We start from the raw sequence: 24,261 nt of genomic DNA, 5'->3' as shown, positions 1-24,261 counted from the left end.
TAATATATTATTTTATATAATATTAATCTAATATTCAATATAGCCAAACACAATATTTACATTATAGTAATATAATATTTTCTATTATTTCTATATTATTATCTATAATATATGATATAATATAATATCTATAACATCTCTATACCAATGTTATAATATTTGTATAGTTGATATATCCAGATATAATATTTATATTGGTTTATATGATATTAATATAATATTTGATATAACCAAATACAATATTTATATTATACTTACAAACTGGAGGCATCTGCATGGCAGTGATGGGTATTCAAAATCATAGACTCTAAGAGATCTTAGAGTACAGACTCTTAACCTTTTAGGTGTCCTGGGTCTTCTAGCAGTCCAATGATATGTTGGTATTATATTTTATATATCCAGATATAATATTATATTACTTTGTATAATATTAATATGTTTGATATAACCAAATACAATATTTACATTAATATAATATTTTATATTCAGTGATATAGTTGAATTATATTTGATATATCTAGATATAATATTATATTACTTTGTATAATATCAATATAATGTTTGATATAACAAAATACAATATTTATATTACATTAATACAATATTTTATATCCAATGATATATTTGTATTATATTTGATATATCCAGATATATTATATTACTTTGTATAATATTAATATAATATTTAATATAACCAAACACAACATTTATATTATATTAATATATTTTGCATCCAATGATATAATATTTGTATTATGTTTGATATATCCAGCTATAATATTTATATTAGTTTATATAATATTTGATATAACCAAATGTCCAGATATAACATTTATATTGGTTTATATAATATTAATATAATATTTGATATAACCAAATATAACACTCATATTATATTAATACAATATTTTATATTCAATGATATAATATTTGTATTATATTTGATATATCCAGATATAATAGTTATATTAGTTTATATAATATTTGATAGACTCATATGGTATTTATATTGTTTGATATATCCATATATAATTATGTTATATTTACTATATCCAAATATATACTATTTGTGCTATATAATAGATAATATTTGGATGATTATGTGCTATAATTGGTTTCTTTTGTACTCCTATGAATTTGATTTTGTGCATTTGGTAACATTCTTCTGAGAAGGGGTCCATCAGCTTGCCTGACTGCTAGAAGTCCCAGGACACCTAAAAGGTTAAGAGTCTGTGCTCTAAGATCTCTTAGAGTCTATGATTTTGAATACCCATCACTGCCATGCAGATCCCAGGCCTCTCTTCCTGGTACCTTGTTGGCTTAGCTTGAGTGCCAGGACAGGTTGGCACCTTGGCTTCTCCTGGGATTCACTGTTCCTGTTTCTTGAGTGATTTTGAGTAAGACACTCCATTGACAAAATAAGGAAAAGTAATAGCTTTCTTGGCTCGATGAGGGTATTGTCTTCAGAGAAAAAAATTAAAAATGAAAGAAACAAAAGAAAAAAGGCCCTACACCACCTTTGAGGATGAAAAACAATATGGAAAGTGCTTTGAACTCCTTAGAGACCAGAGTATTAGAATGAAATACATGGTTTTCCATAAATTCATTTGTGTATCCGGCCTTTAGCACTTTGAATGCTTTTTTGCATAGAAATGTTATAAATAGGGAAGGTGGGGCACGTCCCTGGGCCAGCCCTATGAGGCTTATTGATTGCTGCCATTTATACAGGGCTTATTAGTGCAGGCTGAAACCATGAAAGCCTTAAAATGGCGTCAAGATTATCCAGACGCCCTATATGGCTCTTAAAGATCTGCACAGTGTTTTATAGATTGTCCCACTTAACATCTGTTAGGTAGTTGCTAGAGTTGTAGTCAGTAAAATCAATCCGCAAGCATCTATTTAAGTGCCCTTATATATGCCAGGCACAGTGCTAGGTGGTAGCTCAGAGAATTCTTGTTCCCTGGGGGAGCCTAGCTCTACCCTGGGCATGGTGTAGACCAGCTATTTGGGTGTGAGAGAGCCAGTTGGTGAAGACTCAGAATCAGGATTCATGGCCTCGAATGTGTGACTAAGTCCCTTTTGACTTTTGAAATTTTGACTTTTTTTTGGACATTTTTTTGACATTTGAAAGTCAGATGGCATTATGCCCATGGTTCAAAATTCTCACCGTCATCTAATCCAGATGTAAACCCTGGAGGCTCCAGAATCACAAAATTTCAGAGTTGGAAGGACCCTTCAATTTACTCCAACCCATACCCAAAAAAGGAGCCCCCAAAGCATAGCCTATACTTGGAGACCTTCCCTTCCCTTCCCTTCCCTTCCCTTCCCTTCCCTTCCCTTCCCTTCCCTTCCCTTCCCTTCCCTTCCCTTCCCTTCCCTTCCCTTCCCTTCCCTTCCCTTCCCTTCCCTTCCCTTCCCTTCCCTTCCCTTCCCTTCCCTTCCCTTCCCTTCCCTTCCCTTCCCTTCCCTTCCCTTCCCTTCCCTTCCCTTCCCTTCCCTTCCCTTCCCTTCCCTTCCCTTCCCTTCCCTTCCCTTCCCTTCCCTTCCCTTCCCTTCCCTTCCCTTCCCTTCCCTTCCCTTCCCTTCCCTTCCCTTCCCTTCCCTTCCCTTCCCTTCCCTTCCCTTCCCTTCCCTTCCCTTCCCTTCCCTTCCCTTCCCTTCCCTTCCCTTCCCTTCCCTTCCCTTCCCTTCCCTTCCCTTCCCTTCCCTTCCCTTCCCTTCCCTTCGTTTTCCTTTCTCTTCCATTCCTTTCTTCCATCTTGGAATTGATATTGTGTGTGGGTTCTAAGGCAGAACAGTAAAGGTTAGGCAATTGGAGTTAAGTGACTTGCCCAGGGTCACCCAGCTAGAAAGTGGACTTCCCCTCTCTGGGCTTGTCTCTCTATCCATGGAGCCACCTAGCTGTCCCTTCTGAGACAACTCTTCTAACAGACCCCTATTCTTCCTAAAATGTTCCTCTCTCCACCCCCCAGTACTTTAGGTATAGCAGGATTGGGGTAGAGATCACGGGTACTGTTAGCTCCTTAATCAAAGGTACTGTGGATGCCTCTCTTCTACAGCCAGCCGGAGCCCGTGTCGCACCACTGACTCATGTTGAGTTGTTGGCCAACTACGCCTCCCCTTCATGTACGTGTGAAGTGGATTTGTTTTTAGCCCAAGTGTAAGACTACTTTTATCTCTAGTTGGTTTCTTCTGACTCCGTTTTCCCAGTATTCCGGCCCTCCCAGATCTTCTGACATCTTGACTGTTGAGCTAGCCAGCTCTCACCCCTCAGAATCACCGGCAGCTTTGATCCGTCTTTTGTCTCTGCATTTATCTAAGCCACTGATAAAATTAATAAATAACACCGGCCCAGTAATAATGGACATTCATAGCATTTTCAGGTTTGCCAAGGGCTCTTAGCTCTGGAGATTATTTTACCTGATCTCAAATCAGCCCTGTGAGACAGATCTTTAAAACAATCTTTAAATTTTGGGGCCAGAGAGGTGATCCTATCTGTGTGGGGAACTCGAGGGATTCACACGAGCAATTCCTGGCAGTGTTGCTTAGGGCCCTGCGAGGTCAGGTTATCTGGTTGTATTTTCACTTAATTAAGTACCTTCTCTACTACCGTATTAGCCCAAATATAGTGCGAAGTTTTTCTCCCCAATATATGCCTTCGAACGTCGCAGTCGCACTCTATTTGAGCACTTCCAGCTTTGAAACTGTAAGTTGTGTATTGTGCGCCTCAGCAAAGGTAAAAAGCCGGCTGTCTCCTTCCCGACCCCACGCCTGTTTGTTTTGATATTCCGTCGAATGTCACCTTTAATACTAAAGGTGCCAAATCCGTGTTGATGAAAACTACCGAGATGAGAAACCTAGAATGAGTGTGATGCTTGCAGTCGCAGCTGACAAGGGAAATTGGACTCCTTGCGTCATTTTAAGGCGTAAAACATTATCTAAGGGAAAGTTACCATCAGGAGTGATCTTTCGTGTGCAAGAAAAGGGATGGCTGGATGAAGAACTTGTGTCAGACGGGTCGAATGTGATCTGGGGCAGGCGTCCGGGTGCGTTACTGTGTCAGAGGAAAGCTCCTACTCGATGTGTCCAAGGGTTACCCGACTGAAAATGGGAAGAAGAAAATCGCTGAAATGTGCATGGAATGGATGTTGGCCAGAAACCATGAATTTACTCCATCAGGAAAAATAAAGGAGGACACAAGATTGAGGAGGACCAGTAGGTGTCAGAGGCCCGGAATTGAACTCAGGTCATTGGGTCATTGATTGAGAACTGGAAAGGACCTTAGAGGCCATCTAGTCCAACCCCCTCCTTTTTACAGTTGAGGAAGCTGGCCCAGGGAGGGAAAAAATGACTTGCTCAAGGTCACACTAGAGAGTACAAAGAGACTGAGGCTACATTTGAACTTGGGTCTTCTGACTCTAATTTGGTACTTTCCTACTACACCACGCTGCCTCTATGGATACGTATAACAGCTATTATTATTCCCACTTGATTGATGAGGAAACTGAGCCTCAGAGAAATAATTAATTTCCTAGAGTTAAAGTATCTTCCCAACTCCAGATCTCTTTCCATTGTGCCACACTGTCTCAGGCCAAGCATAGATTCCTGGGAGGCCCTCTGTTTGAGGTCCTTAGGACCAATAGTGCTCCCTCTTCAATTTGCTCACATATTTGTCCTTTTCCATATTTGTCATTCATTGGGTCTTTTTGAGGGAGAGCATGCCCAGGGTTGATTATTGTCCTAAGGAATTATTCCCTGTAGAAATAAACCTGGAGGCAACTAGATGGCTCAGTGGATAGAGCCTTAGAAGACCTGGGTTCAAATCTGGTCACAGACACTTGCTAGTTGTGAGATTCTGGGCAAGACATTTAACCCCTTTTTGCCTCAGTTTCCTTATCTATAAGAGAAGGTACTAATACTATCTACTTACCTCCAGATTGTTGTGAGAATTAAATAAGATATTTGTGAAGTGCTTTGCCACAGGCCTGGCTCAGAATAGGCACTGAAGAAATACTCTAATATAAACAACAAAAAACTAGACCTTGGAAAGCAAGTCATTCCACAGCAGTGAAGAGAGAATTGTGTGGAGGACAATTTGTTAATGGCCTTTTGGGCAACCACAAGTCAGATTGGTTGTGCCCTTGCCTGAGATAATCGTGCAGGAATTCTGGATTCAGGGGGGCATTGAGAGGGGATGAGCAAGGAGACAGGCAGGAGTGCAGAGACTCGGAAGATTTTGGAAAGCTGAGGGGATGAAGATGAAGAATATGCATAGAAAACCCTTGGTAGAAATTTGGTGGACTCAGTGGATTGTAATGGAAAGAGCACCAAACCTGAAGTTAAAGAACCCGAGGTCATGGGAGATTGTGAGATGGGCATGGGATCGTGGATCACGGATGTAGAGCAGAAGGTGGCCTTGAGCATTGACCTTGGGAGCCAGGAGTCCTGGGCTGGGATCCAAGCTCTGTGGCCTTGAGCCACTCACTCAATTTCTCTTCCATCTAAATTTCCTCGTCTGTGAAACAGGGACTGGACACTTAGGATCACAGGATTGAGACCCAGAAGATGTCAAATTCATCTAGCTCAGCCTTCTCACTTTACCGGTGAGAAAACTGAGGCCCAAATGTCATGATTTGTTTTGATGAACTATAACCTATTACAAGAGAAAGTTTGATTGTTGAGGAGAGAAGGAGCAAGGGAGGAGGTAGTTATATTTTTTAAACAGTCATAAAACAATTGTTAAACAACAACAAAAAAAAACTCTAGCAAAAAAGAAACTCTAGCTGAGAGGAGGAAGTGGGTTGTCCTGGGCTGTATGAAGCAATTAGAACCAGAGCCAGATGGAGAGGGAGGTCCTCTAATTTGAAACCCAATACTCCTTACTCAGCTCTAGAACTTGACCTTACCCAGTTATTGTAGTGACCTTAGCGCTAGAGCAGGTGCTACAGGTCTAGTCCTTGACCCTCAAGTTGAGATCCAGATCACTGAAGAGAATAGACCAAGGTCACCCAGGGATCGAGTGATATTAAGTCAGGATGTGAACTCAGGTCTTCAGCTTAAAGATCTCTGATGTCATGGGGGTCAAATGACATCGTATCCATAAAGCACTTAGTTCAGGGCCTGGCATACAGTAGGCACTTACTTAATAAATATTGTCCCTCCCTCCATTCCTCCACTGATTTGAAAAACTGAAAAATACTGAAGAAATGAGCACTGTCATTATTGCTATCTTGGGCAAGTCAGTTGCCCTCACCGAGTCTTAGTTTCTTCATCTGTAAAATGGGGGTGGCCTGGATGACTTCTGTGGTCCCTTCCCGCTGCTTGATCATTACCCTGAGCTATAGCTGGGCTATGATTAGGATGGACACAGTTTCAGGGCAGGAAATAAGAATCCCCAGTGTTGTTCCATCCTAGACAAGGTAGGATTATAAGAGGTCAAGTGACCTTTTGCCAAACAGACTTCTGGGATGCCTTCCTTCTGAAGACATACATGGCATATTTCTATATGTTGTCTCCTTGGCACTTAAAACATTTTTTTTTATTTTAATTATTTTAAATTGCCATTTCTAGCAGAATGCAAGCCCTCTGATGGCAGGCATGGTTTCCTTTTTGTCTTTGCCTCCTCTCCAGGGCCTAGCACAAGGGCGGACACATTGCAGGGTTCAAGGATCACAGATTTTGAACCTGAAGGGACCTTAGAGGCCATCCTTTCCAACCTCCTCATTTTACAGGGTCACATAGTAAATGGCAGGGAGATGGGATTTGAACCTGCGTTCTTTGACATCAACTCCATTTTTCTTTCCTCTGAACCATACTGATTGATTGGAGAGCTCTGATCAGGCAGAGTATTTGTTATCCTTGTTTTTCCCAAGGGAAAACCACTGAAAGCTCAAAGTGACCTGTCCAGGGTCACATTGTACTCACCGGTCCTCCAATAAAGGGAAATCTTTCCCTTCTGCAGAATTTCCCCCTTGTCCTCCCCGAGCCTGTCACAGGAATGTGAGTTACTTCAGTGGTTCCCTGGGTGCCGTCCACATCCCAGGGCGCCTGTTCTTCCTGCCATACCACATTCCATTACTATTCACCCGAGCAATCAGGAGCTCCCTGTATTTTTAGCTGGTTCAATGTGACAGCTTTGTCCCGGGCCACGGGCAAGGGCCCTGACACTCAAAGGCTGCTGCCACCTGGGGTCAAGGCCACTGAGAGGGCAGGCTAACACCTGAATTAACTCTGGGTTTCCCAGCTCTAAGCATGGGCCTTGTAAAGTGGCTCGAGAGTCCAAGGAGGGAGGCCAAAAGCGTTATCCGAGGAAAGGCTGAACGTTGCGACGAGATGGAGAAGACAAGGCAAGAGTGAAATGCAGAATCTGAGAAATGGAAGGGATCTCTGCTGGCCACTCCAGGCCAACCCATACCCAAAAGGAATCCTCCCCAAAGCCCCCCCTGCACGGGTGGTCTTCTAGCTTCTGCTCAAAGGGAACTCACCACCTCTTGAGCCGTTGGCCTATTCATTCCACTTTGGGAATACTCAGATTCTTGGGAATTTTTCCTGATAATCAGGCCTAAAGTGTCCTTTCAGAGACTTCCTGCCATTGCTATTCACTGTAATGAAGGGGAGAAAGCCAGCAATTCTACAGGTCATCCTTCTAAAGTGCCTGGGTTCCAGTTTGTCCAGATGCCCCTTTCTTCCCAACTCCCCAATTGCTTTGAAGTTTGCAAAGCACTTTATGTTCATTATCTCACTTGAGACTCCCTGAAACTCTGAGATAGGTACTGTGGGCATTTTTATTTTCACTTTACAGAGGAAGAGACTGAGGCATGGAGAGTATTAGTGGAGTGATACAGAAATTCTTTAATCATGGCATTTTGGAATACCTATCCATGTACAACCTATCATATAGAATTTAACCCAATAGAATTTAAACTCTATGTCCAGTACCTAGCACAGTGACTGGCACTGAATTCATGCCCAATAAATGCTGGTCAATTAATTGTTAATGCAGCATTTCTTTTTTTAATTATATTTTTATTTTTATTTTGAGTATTTTCCCCTATTTACATGTTTCGTGTTCTTTCCCTCTCCCCAAACCCTCCAAATCCCCTTAGTCGACGCACAATTCCACTGGGTTTTACACGTATCATTGATTAAGACCTAATTCCATATTATTGATATTTGGACTAGAGTTATCGTTTAGTGTCTTCATCCCCAATAATATCCCCATCAGCCCATGTGTTCAAGCAGTTGTTTTTCTTCTGTGTTTCTCCTCCCACAGTTCTTCCTCTGAATGTGGCTAGTTTTCTTTCTCATAAGTCCCTCAGCCGTGCTCTGGATTCTTTCATTGCTTGATGCAGCATTTCTTAAGGAGCTGGAGGATTAGGAATCTTGGGTTTTTCAACAGCACCTGCCAATGACTGCCCAAGTGGCCCTCCCCTTCATAGGACTGAGAGCTAGAAGGTCCCTGTGTGAAGGAATGAAAGGCTGCTCATCCCTAAAACTTCCCAGAGAACATCTCCTACTTCCTACCAGTACCAGAGATGGCAGCCATGGAGAGCCTTTAATCCAACCCTATCACTCTACAGATGGAGAAATTGTGGTCCAAAGAGGTCTAGGGTCTAGCCTGAGATCACATTGTAGTAAATGGTTCTATTGGGATTTGAACCCTTTGAGTCTCAGCTGGGGTTAAGAATGTTCCTGAGATCTTGTTGTCAGGAGGAAGGCTGGAATGTGTCTGAAATCCTCTTGCCTTAATTTCCCCATCTGTGAAATGGGAGAGGCTAGGTTTGGTTTGATGGCTTCTACGGTTCCTTCCAGCTCTAACTCTGTGTACGATGCTAGGAAATGGGGGTTGCCCAGGAGTAGTAGTAGCGAGGCAGAGTTTGGAGTCAGAAGGCTTCAGGTCTTATCTGAAGGAACAAGCCTTCTGAGAAGCCCGCCCTGTGGGAAGTCACCAAATTGTTTGGCGGTTGTTTTTTGCTCTCCCACCCTGCTAGGCCAGCAGCTGTGGGCCAGAGACATTTCTAAAGCCCCTCCTGCATGCCGCAGGGCCCCGCACTGGATGGATGGATGACCAGACAAAAGTAGCAGAAGGCCACGAGCTCTGCCCTCTGAGGAGCTCACAGCTTAGCTGGGGGCTCTGGACTGCCAAGAGACCCTTCTATACGGCCGGCGTCCACAAGGACAGAGTCATTTGGCCTGCCTGGAGAATCTAATGTGGGGGGGATGCCAAGGCGAGGAGTGAGCAGAGTCAGGTGGGTCCAACCATGGAAGATGATGGCCTGGGGAAGGTGAGTCACTCGATGGCTTTTGAAGGAGGGGAGCGAGGGCCATGCTTAGGTGGGGGGAGAGGATCAAGCAGCACGTGCAATGGGGGTGGATGGGTGGGAATGGGGAGGTCATGGGCCTTTGGGGGAGAAGCTTGATCCACTCACTGATGAGGCCCTTGTTCTTACCCTTTCTGTTGCTCATAACAAAAAAAGTAAAAAGAAAATGAACTTGTTTAACACAACCAAGTGGGTGATGCCCCACACCTCAAGGGCCTTATCTCCCCTGGGAAAGGCCCCCCCTTCTGCTGTTCTGAGCAGGGCAGGGAGAGGAAGGAGCTTGTGTTGAAGCAGGAAATGGGGTCAGGCCCTTGGTTAGGGAGAAGGGAGCCAGGCCAATTGGAGACTGCAACAGTGGTTCTAGTTGGGGCCAGTGACTTAAAAAAAAAATTGGCCTGTCCTTCCTCCTCTGGAAGACATGAAAGAGGGGAGTGAGTGGAGCAGACAGCTTGTGACCAGCCTGGACCGAGCCAGGGGGCACAAAATCTCAGGATGCTTTGGGCAGCGGAAGCCGGAAGCCCTCCCTCTGCCCTTGTAATAAGGACAGATGCTGTGTTCCCAGGCTATCTCTCTCTAGGTGGCTCAGAGCTGTGGGCAGGTCTGAGTCATTCTTCAGATAGCTCTATGGGGAAAAGAGGGCAAAGAAAGACCAGAGGCCATTGGACTTAAAAGACAGGGAGACCTGGGTTCAAAGCCCGCTTCTGCCACTTAGATTTTGGGAACTTTGGGCAAGTGACTGCTTTTTGCCTCCATTTCCTCATCTGTAAAATGACAAAGACCCCTAAATTCTCTTCTAGCTCTGTCTGTGATTCTCTAATCCTAAGTAAGATCTGGGTTTATACAGCCTTGACTCTCAGCCTCATGTTTTCTGCTCTGTAAAATGGGTATCATGTTGCTCTTGATCCCCACTGCCCCGGGTTGAGAGGATCTGTATAGCACTTTGGAATCTAAAACTAAAACGATGATTATTGTTAGAGGGAGAAGCAGGGTGTTTGTGGTTTACATTTCAAGAGCTGTTTAATACTCAGAAGTATGCAAGAACTTCTTGATAAGGGTGTTCCCTCTAGTGAAGTAAACGGGAGCCTTGCCCAGGGTTTTGTTTTTTTTTTTTAGCTTTTCCAGATTTCCTCTGGGCGTCAGTTTACTTTTCTGCAAAATGGGACTCATATTTGCTCATTTTCCCGAGTCCTTTTAGAAGGCTGCTCTTGGCTCGGGGTCCTTGGAGGAAGGGTGATAGGTAATGAAGAGGTACTTACCCAGGGGTAAGCCAGGTATCTGAGAAAGGCAGCTACTGACTGAGAATCCGTGCAAAGGCTTGGGGATGTTTACTGTGAAGAGGAGACTAGAGCGGGGAGGCAGGCCGTGACAACTGTCTTCAAGTATTTGGAGGCACCAGGTTTGTGGAAGGGGAATGAATCAGGATTGGTCCTGCTGGGCCCCAGGAGCTGTGTGGGCAGGAGAGGAAGGTTTAGCCTTGCTTAGCAAAGAGAAAAAACAACTGACTGTTAATGATCCCAGAGTGAGAGAGCTTTGTGACAGGAGGTTGAGGGTTCCCCATCATTGGAGGTCTTCAGGCAGAGGCTGGAGGTTAACGCTTGTTTGTGGCTCAGGAAGTTCTTGGCCAGGATGGACTGACGAGGTGGCCCCTGAAATCCTGTGGTTGGAACCCTTGCAGCTCCTTCCCTTTCCTGAACTTGGCTCACCAAAGGAGCCCTGGATCCTCAGGGTGGGGGATCAGGAATTTCTTTCCAAATTTAGACCCATCGGTAACAAGACTGGCTTGGTTAGAGGGGACCCAGCGATCAAAGGCCAATGGCTACAAGTCCAGGGTGGGGGTGGGGGTGGGCTGAGATGGGGATTTTCCATTGTGATTCCTCCTTTTTCCCTGCCCCCCCAAGCCCCAAACACACACATACACACACACGCACACGCACACACACGCACATGCACACGCACACACACACAGAGGGAGACAAGTGCCCAGATGTCCTGTTGCTTCTGTAGTCTTTTCAGTCTCTTCAGGTAGCTGAGGTCAGGCTCTGGACACTCAGGCCCCTTTGGGGCAGGCTGATCCTCAAGTTTTCTCTGCCTTTCCCCCTCTTCCCTCGCTCCTGGGTCAGGCTGTTTGCCTTGTGCCACTGCTCCATCCTGGGAAATGAGAGGCAGGACGTGGGAGCGGCCACGGAAGGTTGGAAGCTGAGTGTGTTCCTGAGTTCGGGGCCAATCCAGTCTGGGTTATTAGCTGGGAGGCGCTGGCCCGGGGAGCTTGGCAGGCTGCAGCAGCTGGGCTGGCTTGGGTTTGGTTTCATTTTGAGGCTCGGGTTTTTCAAGCTGACACGGACCTTACAGGCCAGTATGTCCGCCCCCCACATTTGACAGAGAGGAAGTTGGGGCCCCCCAGCCAGGTAGCCAAAAGTCTCAGTGAAAAAGAATCAGCTTTGATCTGCGTTCCAGCTCCAGCAGTGCTTTCTCTGGAGGCAGATCACGTTCTTTGTCCCAAGTTCTTCAGAATTTCCTGGCTCTCCCTTCCTTCATTTCGCCCCCAGCTAATGGATAGAAAGCCCTCATATCCTGCTCAGTTAACATCAGTCATTGGGGATGAGGTGATGGCAATAGTAACGTAACAGTCATAAGAGGAGACATTTTCCCTCTCATCAAGAATGAGTATTTTCTTGGGGGTTCAGACCCTGCAGCTGCCATTAGGAATATTAGAAGGGCCAGTACCTGTCCATTCCACAAGGTGGGCAAGTCCTGTCTCTTGGAATCCTTTATTTCCTTTAAGAGGCAGCTCCAAAGTCCTCACTTTGACCTGGAGGCTTTCCTAATCCCCCTCAACTTCTGTACCCCAACTTCCCTCCCCAAATTACCTGGCAGCTGAGTGGTGCCATGGGGAGGACATTCATTGAGACATGAATTTGAATTCTATCTTAAACTCGAACTGGTCTTCTGACTCTGGGCAAGTCAGCCTCAGTTTCCTATTCAGGTAAAATGGGTATAACCACAGCAACTACCTTCCAGGGCAGTTGTGAAGTTCTGGTGAGTTGAGGCATGCCCAATGCTTTGGAAATTGTTCCTTAATGTAGCTATTATGACTATTATCTCATTTATTTTGCACACATTCTGAATAGACCAAGGTATGTCCCTGTTGTCTTTTCTGGTCGAATGCCTGGCTCAGAGCTTAATAAATGCTTTGGTGATTGTTTGATTGCCCCTTTTCTTTGGACCTGATGGTTCCTCTGTTGGATAATTCTGTACCCAGTAGGGAGCAGGGAGGAAGAATTGTTTCTTTTGGCTCATTCTAGCTGTTAGACTGGGATGGGGATGAATGGTTTTCCAAAAGCTGGTCGAGACCAAGAGGGTACTTACTCTGCATAAGTCCTGACCCAGAAATGGTGTCTTATGACATTTTGCATTTTTTGATGGCTAAAGGCCACTCCCATACACTTCTTCCTGATTCTGGGGACAACTGCGAAGACCGAGTTGGTATAATGACCATCACTAATTGATAGATACCCAGAACTTCCAGCTTTTTTTTTTCCTTTTTTTTTCATTCTTTTAAAAAGTTTTTTATTTTGAATATTTCCCCTAGTTACATATTTCATGTTCTTTCCCCCTCCCCCAAACCCCCCAACTCCCCTTAGCCGATGTCGCACAATTCCACTGGGTTTTACATGTATCATTGATCAAGACCTGATTCCATGTTATTGATAGTTGGACTTGAGTTATTGTTTAGTTTCTACATTCCCAATAATATCCCCATCAGCCCATGTGTTCAAGCAGTTGTTTTTCTTATGTGTTTCTCCTCCCACAGTTCTTCCTCCGAATGGGGCTAGTTTTCTTTCTCATCAGTCCCTCAGCCTTGCTCTGGGTCCTTCCATTGCTGCTAGTAAAGAAGTCTGTAATAGAACTTTAAGATTGTTTTACACCCTTTATCCGATCTGAGCAGCAGAGGAGTACTGTGGGTCAGTATCAATTCAAGAAACTTTCATTAATTCCTTCTTTAGTGTCGGGTAGTATGCTCAGGGCAGGGGATTCCAACTTCAAAGAGGATAAAGTTCATGGAGTTAACAGAGCCCCATCCAGGCTTCTACCAGGATGTCAAGACCTTTTCATCTTGCCGTCTGCCTTGACGCTTTCTCTCCACCTGGAGCAGGAGCCCTCCGATGGGGACCTCCAGGTGTCGACCCCCTTCCAATGAGGCAGTTAATCCGTTAAACTCTGGGAGCCTGCTTTGGGGCTGGTCTGATGGGACTGGGAAGAGAGTGAATGAGAACTCACCTAACCTGCCTCACTCGGGCTGTGCTTCTCTACAAGATGCCAGGGTTGTCCACGAGCCATCACCAGTTGTCCTGACTTTTGTCTTGCCATTCTATCTATGATTCTGGAGGGCAAAGTGAGGCTGATGATGACTTTGTACAACTCTTGTCTGTCACCCTTAAGCACAATTCATGTACAAGTCAGGGCATCCCTGTGATGTCAATGGTCCTCTTTGAAAACAAAGGACAACCTAACCATTCACTAGAACTTCAGGGCCCACCCAGTGAGGTCATCTCGGTGGCAGCCCTGCTGCCTCTTCCAGATTCTTCCTTTCCTACTTTCCCCTTTCTGGCTCTGGCTCTTGCTTTAGGCAGAATAATGAAATCGATATTACCATTGGCTGCTGGGAAGAGCCTGATAATTCACCGTCCCTATGACTGGGCAGAGCAAAGCTCCCTTCTCTGCTGGCCTCTGCTCTCCTGTCTGTCTTATTTTTCCTGCTCACAATATTGTCTCCTTATGATCAACTGGGAAAAACTTGGCTGCTCTCGGCAATACAATGATCCAAGACGATTCTGAGGGACTTAGGACAGAGAATGCCTCCATCTCCAGGGAGAGTCAGATACGGATCAAAGCCGATGATTTTTCACTGAAGTTTATTTGGGGTTTTAGTTTTATGAGTATTCTCTTACCAAACTGACCAATATGGAAATATGTTTCACGTGATAATACATGCATAACCCAGATCGAATTGCGTACCTGTTCTGGGAAAGGGAAGGGAGGGAGGGAGGCAATTTGGATCATATAAGTTCAGAAAACTTAATGTGGAAATTTATTATTACCTGTAATTGGTAAAATAAAATATCTTTATATAAAACAAAACAAAACAATGTAGTCTCCTTGGACAGAGATTGGTTCACTTTTGTCTCTTGTCTCCTTAACACCTAACACAGCTCCTGGTTCACAGCAGGTGCCTAATAGATGCTGGTACATCAGTTAGGCTTGTTGGTTTTCTGGTACCATCTCACATTTCTGCAGTGATTCTTGGTTTGCCAAGTGCTTTCCTCACAACAATACCGTGAGTGAGTCGGGGTAGGAAGAATTATGGCTCCTATTTTCTACGTGAGGAAACGGAGGCTCTGTAAGTACTCAGCTCTCCTGATGTACGTACGTCCCGTGCTCCTTCACGCACACCATGCTGGCTCCGTTAGGGGAAAGAGACGGGCACACAAAATCACTCTAAGTTAGAAAGGAATTGAGTTTAAATCTGGGTTAGCATGAGAGATTTGGGGAAAGAGGAATCAGCTGACTTAAACTGTGAAAATGTTCATAGAAGGGGCACCTGAGCTGGACTCTGAAGTGAGGACAGGCTATTCCAGGGATGGGGAGCAGCGTGTGCACATGTATGAAGGTGGAAGGGGACTGGAAGACCCGAGTTCAAATCCAGCCTCAGACACTTCCCAGCTGTGTGATCCTAGGCATGCCACTTTTTTTTTTTTTTAAACTCTTCCCTTCTGTCTTGGAATCAAATACTGATTCCAAGGCAAAAGAGTAGTAAGGGCTAGGTGATTGGCGTTAAGTGACTTGCCCAGAGTCACACAGTTAGCAAGTGTCTGAGGTCAGATTTGAACCCAGGATCTCCCTTTTCTAGACCTGGCTCTCAATCCAGCAAGCCACCCAGCTGCTCTTGGGCAAGCCACTTAACCCCGTTTGTCTCAGTTTCCTCAGGAAATGGCCAACCACTCCAGGACCTTTGCCAAGAAAACTCCAGATGGGGTTATGAAGAGCTGGACACGGCTGAACAACAACAATTTTTAAGGAAGTTTTTCAGACATCAATCCTAAATTTTCCTCTCTGTAAATCCCTTCCCCTGGGCCAAAAAGAACACATTGAATCCCTTTTATCACCGAACACCATTCCAGATATATATTTTTTAATTTTAATTTTGAATATTTTCCCCTAGTTACATGTTTCATGTTCTTTCCCTCTCCCCCAAACCTCCCTAGTCCCCTTAGCCGACGCACAATTCCGCTGGGTTTTACGTGTATCACTGATTAAGACCCCATTCCACATTATTGATAGTTCATTCCAGATATTTAAAGAGAGGGGCCTTGTTGCCTTCCCTCACCTCCATCTTCTCTAGGTGAAACACTCCCAGGTTCTTTAGCTGCTTCTCATGATACAAGCCCTTCGCCATCCTGGTTGCCCTCCCCTGGATTATCTCTAGTTCATTAGTGTCTTCCTTAAACTGCCTCCCAGATCCAAACATGGAACTTCAGCTGAGGTCTGACAAGGGCAGAACACAGTGGGACCGTGATTTCCTTCCCTGTTCCCAGAAAGCAGGCCTTTCTTCCTGTAGCCCCAAATCACATTAGCCTTTTGGCCCACGCATTGATTTGCTGACTCACATTGAGCTTGTGGTCCACCAGAAGCCTCAGATACTTTTTCAGCAAAACTTCAAATAATAATTTGTTGTTCAGTTGTTTTTCCATCGTGTCAGACTCTTTATGACTGACCCCATTTGGACTTTTCTTGGCAGAGATCCTGGAGTGGTTTGTCATTTCTTTCTCCAGCTCATTTTATAGATGAGGAAACCAAGGCAAACAGAGTTACAGAACTTGTCCAGGGGCAGCTAGGTGGCTCACTGACTAGAGAACCAGGTGTAGAGATGAAAGGTCCTGGGTTCGAGGCTGGCCTCAAGACACTTCATAGCTGTGTGATCCTGGGCAAGTCACTTAAGCTAGCAAGTGCAACTGAGGCCTGATTTGAACTCGGGTCTTTCTGACTCCAGAGCACCTCCTAGCTGCTATAGGTGCTTCATAAATAATAAATGTTTATTGACTGACTCAGTGGCCTTTAAAGACCTTTTTAGTTTTAAATCAGTCAATCAGATACTGTAATTGTAGAGAGAGGATTTAAAGTGGAGGCCAAATGGCAGAGAAGTGAGGAATTGGAGACAAAAAGTCTAGACTTCTTTTTGTAGAGTTTGACAGTGAAGGGAAGGAGAAAGAGAGGGCTGTTAGTCAATAAGGCATTATTTATTCAGCATTGATTATGTGCCCACGACTGTGCCAGGCACTGGGAAGGGGAAACAAGCATTTCTGCAGGTAACCAGGGAAGAGGCTGAACATCCAGGCCAATGAAGCAGACATTTATTAAAGATCTCTTGTGTGCAGAGTAGGGCTTTCATCAATGTGGCTCCTCCCAGAGAGCCAGATTGCAGCCCTTCAGTGCCCTCTTATGCTCCAGGGTCCCTCACGTGTGACCTCCCATCTTGGCTTGGCACTGGGGTCTGCTTGATGGTCTGGGCACCTTGCTCTACGTGTTGGCCTTGGCATGGCTACTAGTGGAGCTCTAGCCCGCCATCTTTCCTGCTTCATACAGCCTCTCTGGGGATGTTCCTTCCCTCTGTCACTTCTCTTGCTCGACAATGAGTGGCTGTCTGCTCCAGCCCCCTGCTCGTCTCTTCATCTTCCTCGCAGTGAATTCCATACATCTTGAATTCTTTAGCGACTCTCCTGTCCCGTGACTGGGAACTGGACAGCATCAGTGGAGAGTGTAGTTGTGCAACAGGTGGCCCTTTGCTCCATTTCTGTCATAGCTACTTGGGGAATATAATCAGTCAATAAGCATTTATTAAGCTCCTACCATCTGCCAGTACTAGGTATCGGGGATAGGAAAGTTAAAAAAAAGGCTGTGCCCACACGGAGCTTACAGTGTAGGTAGTTGAGACAACATGTTCATATGTAAGTCTATGCAAAATGTTACAAGATAATTTGGGGAGGTGGGAAAGGGAGGAAGGGACTATTACCTGGGAGAATCAGGTAAGGTTCCACATAGAAGGCAGCACTTGTTCTGAGTCTTTTTTTTTTTTTTTTACCCTTACCTTCCATCTTAGAATCTATAGTATGGATTGGTTCTAAGGCAGAAGAGAGGTAAGGGCTAGGCAGTGGTGGGTTAAGTGACTTGCCCAGAGTCACACAGTGAGGAAGTTGTTCTGAGTCATAAAGTCAACTAGGTATACAAAGAGGTGGGGGTAAGGAGGGATGGCATTTCAGACATAAGGAGTGGACAGGGCAAAGGCATAGAGGTGGGAGATGAGTGTTAGGTTTGAGGGGTAGTAGCTGGATCATAGGATATGTGGAAAGGAGGCAGAGAAAGAATGAAACAAGTAGAATGGTCAGGTCATGAATTGTTTTAAAAGCCAAACAGATGACTTTATATTTGCTGGAGGTAGTAGGGAGCCACTAGAATTTATTGAGTGAAGGTGGCAGGTGACATAGAGAGACCTGTGTTTTAGGAAAATCACTCTACAGCTGTGTGGAGGGTACATTGCTGTAGTGGGACACTTGAGGCAGGGAGAAAGCTATTGCAAAACTCCAGGTATGAGTTGAGAGAAAGAGGTAGCTACCAGAGATTTTGTGGAGGTAGAAATGTCAAGATTTGACACTTGAACTTGGAATCAGGAAGACCTGAGTGCAGATGTTGCCTTTGATGCTTATACTCTATGGGATCCTGAGGAAGTCACTTCTTTTTTCTTTCAGCCTGAGTTTCCTCATCTGTAAAATCAGGATAATAATAACACCTACCTCACAGGTTGTTTGAAGATCAAATGAGTGAACATAAAGCATTCTGGCAACCATAAGTTGCTAAATATACACTAGCTACTACTACAACAGCAATTACTACTACTACTACTACTATTACTGCTGCTGCTGCTGCTACTACTACTACTGCTGCTGCTACTATAGCAATTACTACTACTACTGCTGCTGCTATTACTACTACTATTAATTGAGCTGAGGGAGGGCAAGGAATTGAGGATGCTACCAAGATTGTGAACCTATAGACTAAAAGGATGATGGTGGATCCCTCAACAGGAAAGGGAAAGTTTGGAAGAGGGGAGAATTGGGAAATAAAGGCAATGAGGGCTTTTTTGGATATGCTGGATTTTGAGAGAGACATCCGTGTTATAACGTCCAATAGGCAGTGGGTGGCCTGGGACTGGAACTCAGAAGAGAGCCTAAGGATAGATATGTAGATTTGGCAATTATTTCCATAGAGATACCAATTAAATCCACAAGAACTGATGAGGTCTCTTAGTTGATGAAGTCACAAGGATTTGAAAAGGCGAGTAGGTCTCTTGCTTTCCCAGAGCAGAGAAGGGGAAGATCTTTCGGAACAAAGGCTCTAAGCAAAATGGAGGAGGAAAACAGGGATCAGGTGGGGGGCTTGGCTGTGTTTAGAAGGGCCATCTGTAACATCCATGACTCCTGGAGTTCTGAGGGATCCTGTGGAATTCGGTGAGGCAGTTTCACCCCACTTAAGATCATGGATGTTACAATAAGCATTTATTAAGCTCCTACCATCTGCCAGTACTAGGTATCTGACCTTAGACTGCTGGGGTTGAAGAGAGCACCGGGGAAGACGGACGATTCAGATATGAAAAGGAAGAGATGCAGGAACTCAGGCTTGAGTGCTTGGTATTTCGGTAAAATGGGAGGCAAAGTCATCTTTCTGCTGAGAAGGAAAGAGGAGAACTTGAATAGAGAAGGTTCTTTAGAGAAGGTGATCAAAGACTGGTAACATGTGTGAGATTAGAAGGCATGAATTTATAGTTAACCCACTCACTTTGGCCTCTGTTTAGGCACAGAGAAGTGCAACTCCAAGCCAAGGGGGAAAGGGCTTGAGATTGGAGGCGAGTGCCTTGTTGAAAAGGGAAATCACAGGTTGTGAAGGGAGAGAAGAGAAGCCAGGTTGAGGCGAAGAGAGACTTTCCTGGTTCTTGAGACCATCATCCATCATAGATGCTGCTCTGAATCATTAGTTTTAGGGCTGGAAAGCACTGGAAAAGGTCATCTCATCCATCTCCAAATCTCCCCATTTCTAGGCATGGATTCATCAAAACTGAGGACTGATCTAGTTTTCCAAAACCGTCAGAGAAAGGCAATGCCAACATGGAGTTTGGGGAATTAGAAAGGGAGACACATTTTCTCTTTCTCTTGAGGGGATTCTGAGGACTAGAATATGTTTGAGGCAGTTAAGGAAGATACAAAGAAGCCAGAAGAAGGGCATCCTCTTAGAGAAGGAAAGATGGCAGCTGGGGGAGTTGCTCTATGAGGCAGAGGAAGGAGAAAGAACAAAAGACCGAGTCTAAGAGAGGAGGGGTAATGAGCTGTGACCCTGTGATAGAAGGGCTACAAAATTCAGTCAGCTGCTGGCTGGGAACATTAATCTATTTTTCAGGAAGGGAACCACAAGGGTTTTTAGATTGTTCTTAGTAGGTTAGGTCCTAGCTCAGCTGGTCTAACTCTCATTTTACAAAGAAGTAAACTGAAATCCATTACTTAAAATTTTTTCAAAATTAAGTTTATTTAATTAATTAATTTAGAGTATTTTTCCATGGTTACATGATTCATGTTCTTCCCTTCCCTCCCATAGCCAATGAGCAATTCCACTGGGAAAAAATTTTTAATGAGTTTTAATTTATCTTTTGGGATCTTTATATCATGGTAGTTTGTCCTAGCATCTCTCCTCTTTCCCCTTCCTCCCCCCGCCCAGACAGCTCCTTATAACAAAATAATATTTCTGGCATAAAAAAAAAGAAAAGGAAAAATCAATATCACCAATCAATACATTGAAAAAGTCAGGAAGCACATGGAACATGGCATACCTATGAACCTTCTGCCTTTGCCAAGGAGTGGGTTAGGTACATCCTGTCATATCTTCTATTGAGCCATGCTTGTTCTTGCAAGTAAGTTGAAGCCCATTAATTTAAAAAAATGTTTATTTGGGGGGTGGAACAGCTAGGTGACTCAGTGGATAGAGAACTAGGCCTAGAGACAAGAGGTCCCGGGTTCAAATTTGACCTCAGATACTTCCTAGCTGTGTGACCCTGGGCAAGTCATTAAGTGATTTATGACTTCCATTGCCTCGCCTAGACTGCTTTTCTGCCTTGGAACCCTTCCATAGTATTGATTCTAAGAGGAAAGGTAAGGATTTTTAAAAAATGATAATTTTTTTCACTTATTGGTTTTTCTTCTTTCTCCTCCATGCCTCTCCTGAAAGAAAGAAACCAATCCTCATAGCTCAGAAACAGAGTTGAGGAAAGCAAATTCTTGTGTCAGTCACATCCCAAAATGTATCTGGTTCTGCATGTCATCTCTATGTCTGTCACTTCTCTGGCAGGTGGCATTCTCACCCTTTGTGAGGCTGATTAAAAACAGACCTACCAAGCTCCATTTGGCTTTTCTTTCGTGCTCTCCCCCAGCTGCCCCCTCCAAGACGTCTTCTCATCTGTGTTCTCCTGGGAAGGAGGAGCTGGGTTGAACCAGAACTCTCCTAGAATGCCTCAGTGTGCCAAGGGCTTCCTCTTTCCCCTCTCCACTACATCCTTCCTTGGCTCTCAGCCTTTCCAGAGCCCCAGGCTGCTTTGGAGGCTGGGCATCCCCTGCCAAAGATCAGCCCGAAAGGTGGTCAAGCTGTGCAGGACAGAAAGGAGCCACAGTAACTCTACCTGTCGAGCCAGCTTTGCTCAGAGGGTGACTTCTGGAGCCTGGCCTTTCTTTGTGCCTACACAAGAGAAGGAAGGAGTGAGAAGTCCCTGCCCTGACGGTCTCCACAAATCACCTTCCTTTTTATTTTACTTTTTTTTTAAACCCTCACCTTCCATCTTAGAATCAACATTTTGTATTGGTTCCAAGGCAGAAGAGCAGTGCAGGCTAGGCAATGGGGGTTAAGTGACTTGTCCAAGGTCATACAGGTAGGAAGTGTCTGAGGGAAAAGAAATATGTCCCATCTCCTTTCTAAGGTTCCACTTCTCCACCTGGCCCCTGGAGCCCATCTCCTCCCTACTGTTTGCTCCATTGACTTGCATTTTCTGTCTTTGGCTCCTCCCTGGATCCTTCCTTGCATGATCAGGCTCCCTTAGAAAAGAAAAGGAAAAAAAAAAAAAAGAAAAAAAGGAAAGCCTTTTCTCATTTGCAAGGCCTTTGGGAGCTACCCTGCCCCCTCTGTTGTTGCTTCTACTGCCAAATTTCTTGGAAGAAGTCAGCCCTTGTCCTGCTCCTCTCTTATCTCCTGCTCACTCTTGTGAGTCAGCTTCTCCTCCAGCCATCTGACTGTCATTGTTGATTCCGTGACCTGATCACAGATCTGGCCTCCTCCATCTCCCAGCCTCACAGGACCAGGTTGACCTTCTCTTCTCTGAAGCAGGCTCCCACATCTGCACTGCCCGTGTAAATGAGAGGGGTTGTTGTTGTCCATTAACAACCACTATTGGATCCAGAGTGAGTTATTTAGCCTCTCTGTAATTCAATTCCGGAAAAGTGAGCAGAGGATGTAGCTTGGACTGGACAACCACTAACAGCTAAACCTGCAATTCTGTGAATTACCCTCCTTGGACCTGTTTCCTTTTTTGTAAAATAAGTGGGGGGGGGAGGGGCTGGTCAATCTAGATGACCTCCAAAGCCCTATATCTGTGACTTAGTTACTGTAATCTTCCTGGGCCTCAGTTTCCTCTTCTGTAAAATGAGGGGATTTATTGGACCAGATAATCTCTGTGGTCCCTGGATCCCACAATATCGTGATTCCATGAACTGGCAGAATCCTTGGGAATCCTTTAAGGGCTCCTGGAATGATTCAATATGACAAAGAAATATTAAGCAGATCACTGCACCAAGATATGCTAGGACAAGATGCAAAGGATCCCTGCCTTCAAGGAGCTTCTGCTCAAAAATCACCTCCAGGAAGCCTCAGAAGGAGCCACCTTCTTATGTGCCCTGTAGCTACTTGCCCGTGTCTCTACTGCGAGCATCCATCACATTCCTCTTTTGTTATACCCCTCTGTCCGAGGGTCTCCTCTCCCCCTTTAGGCTCCAAGTTACTAGAGGGTAGACTGTGCCTAGCACAGTGTCTTGCTAGATAGTGATAAGGAGGGGGCGAGGTTGGGCTTGTGGATGCTGGGGAGATTGGGCAGCCGTCTGTTTCTGGGAGGGACGAGGGATCAATAGAGCTCCTAAACTCATTATTTGTGGCCGTTCTCTCCCCCCCTTAAAATCACTGACTGTTGGTTTGGATTGGGACTGCATGTCCCAGAACCAAAACATTTCTGCATCATGGATGGGGGACATGGGAGGTTTGCTTCCTATGGAAACCAGGTACAAGGTTTGACTCTGGCATAGTCAGGCCACAAATCTGCCATTATATCCCCCTTCAGATGTGCCAGGTAAACCCCAAGGAATGACTCCAAGCATTGGCCTGTTCCTCTTGCCTTATAATCATGACCTTGTTACGGGCCTCTGCTTGGTAACCCTTGTGCTTTGGAAGCTCGTCATGACTTCCTTTTCCCACTGGTTTAGATACTTTACCTGAGGAAATGCTGAGGGCAGAGTGCTGGATTGTAGAGTCAGAGGATGTGAGTTCAAATCCTAGCCTTGTCAATTAACTGCCTGTGTGACTGTGAAGAAGAAACAGACACTCATCAATACACCCACAGCCCAGAGGTCCTTTCTTGGGTTATCTCTGGTCACAGCCAGATAATAGTCATTTTGGAGAGGACATTCTAGAATGAAAATCCTTATGGAAGAAGGGATCAGGGAAGTATGAGTTGGGTGGGAGGCTCGGATGATTCATAGCATAATTTTCCACTCAGGTATTGAGCATTTTTGTTTAGGAAGCCAGGGATTGAATGTGGACTCAGCAGACTTAAAAACAATTAAAAAACTTTTTTTTGACCCTTTCCATCTTAGAATTAATAATGTGTACTTGTTTCAAGGCAGAAGAGTGCTAAAGGTTAAGCAATGGCAGTTAAGTGACTTGCCCAGGGTCTCAATCCACCGAGCCACCTAGCTGCTTGCCTCTTCCCCTCCAGGAGACTTTAGCTGTGGGTTTAAATCAGAGTCCAACAAAGGCAAGATTGGCCCTTCTCCACCCCCTGCCCTCCATCTGAGCCTTTCTCCTCTCTCCCTTTAGATCGACAAGTATCTTTATGCCATGCGGCTCTCGGATGACGTCCTCCACGAGGTCACAAATCGATTTAAGAAAGCAATGACAAATGGTCTTTCTAGAAATTATAATGTAACTGCTTCTGTGAAGATGCTACCAACATTTGTGAGATCCATTCCTGATGGTACAGGTAAGATGGCGGGTGTATTATGGAACAGTGTGTTGAGGGAACAGTAGTAGTGGTTAATATGTAGCATATTAGGGTTCACATGCATATCAGGGCTGATCTACAAAAACATCCCAGGAGGGTGCTTACTCTCCTTCTTCAGGCCCTGAGAGAATTAGCTAGGAAGGGTGCCCGTCTTCGTGACTCTTAGGTCCAGTGTTCTTGCACATGGCCTCTGCCCCAGGCAGATCACATCTGGGGTCTTGTGTTCAGTGCCATTTCTTAGGAAGGACATTACCGATTGAAATACAGCTTTAAAAAATTTTAAACTCTTATCTTCCATCTTGGAATCAATACTATGTATTAGTTCCAAGGCAGAAGAATGGGTTTGGACCTTTTCTGCTTGGCCTCAGAAGGCAGGATCAGAAAATGGGTGAGAGTAAGCAGAGAAGCAACTGTGTCAGGCTGATAAAAAGACAACCTTCCTTCCTTCCTTCCTTCCTTCCTTCCTTCCTTCCTTCCTTCCTTCCTTCCTTCCTTCCTTCCTTCCTCCCTCCCTCCCTCCCTCCCTCC

At 44.8% G+C, this 24,261-nt stretch overlaps 1 protein-coding gene across 2 annotated transcripts in view; it reads left to right on the top strand.

Moving 5' to 3' along the window:
• Positions 1-23,555: 23,555 nt before the first annotated feature.
• HK1 (hexokinase 1) overlaps positions 23,556-24,261 on the top strand; it is a 64,652-nt gene continuing 63,946 nt past the window's right edge. For both annotated transcript variants that reach the window (XM_044659178.1, XM_044659177.1), the window contains exon 1: positions 23,556-23,712. In XM_044659178.1, the coding sequence (XP_044515113.1) occupies positions 23,571-23,712 (142 nt within the window). In that variant the 5' untranslated portion in view covers positions 23,556-23,570. The remainder of the gene's footprint in view (positions 23,713-24,261) is intronic.

The sequence above is a fragment of the Gracilinanus agilis genome, chromosome 2 (genome assembly GCF_016433145.1).
Source record: "Gracilinanus agilis isolate LMUSP501 chromosome 2, AgileGrace, whole genome shotgun sequence".
NCBI lineage: Eukaryota > Metazoa > Chordata > Mammalia > Didelphimorphia > Didelphidae > Gracilinanus > Gracilinanus agilis.
Note: the sequence above shows the minus strand (reverse complement) of the source record. Positions and strands in the feature narration are given on the sequence as shown.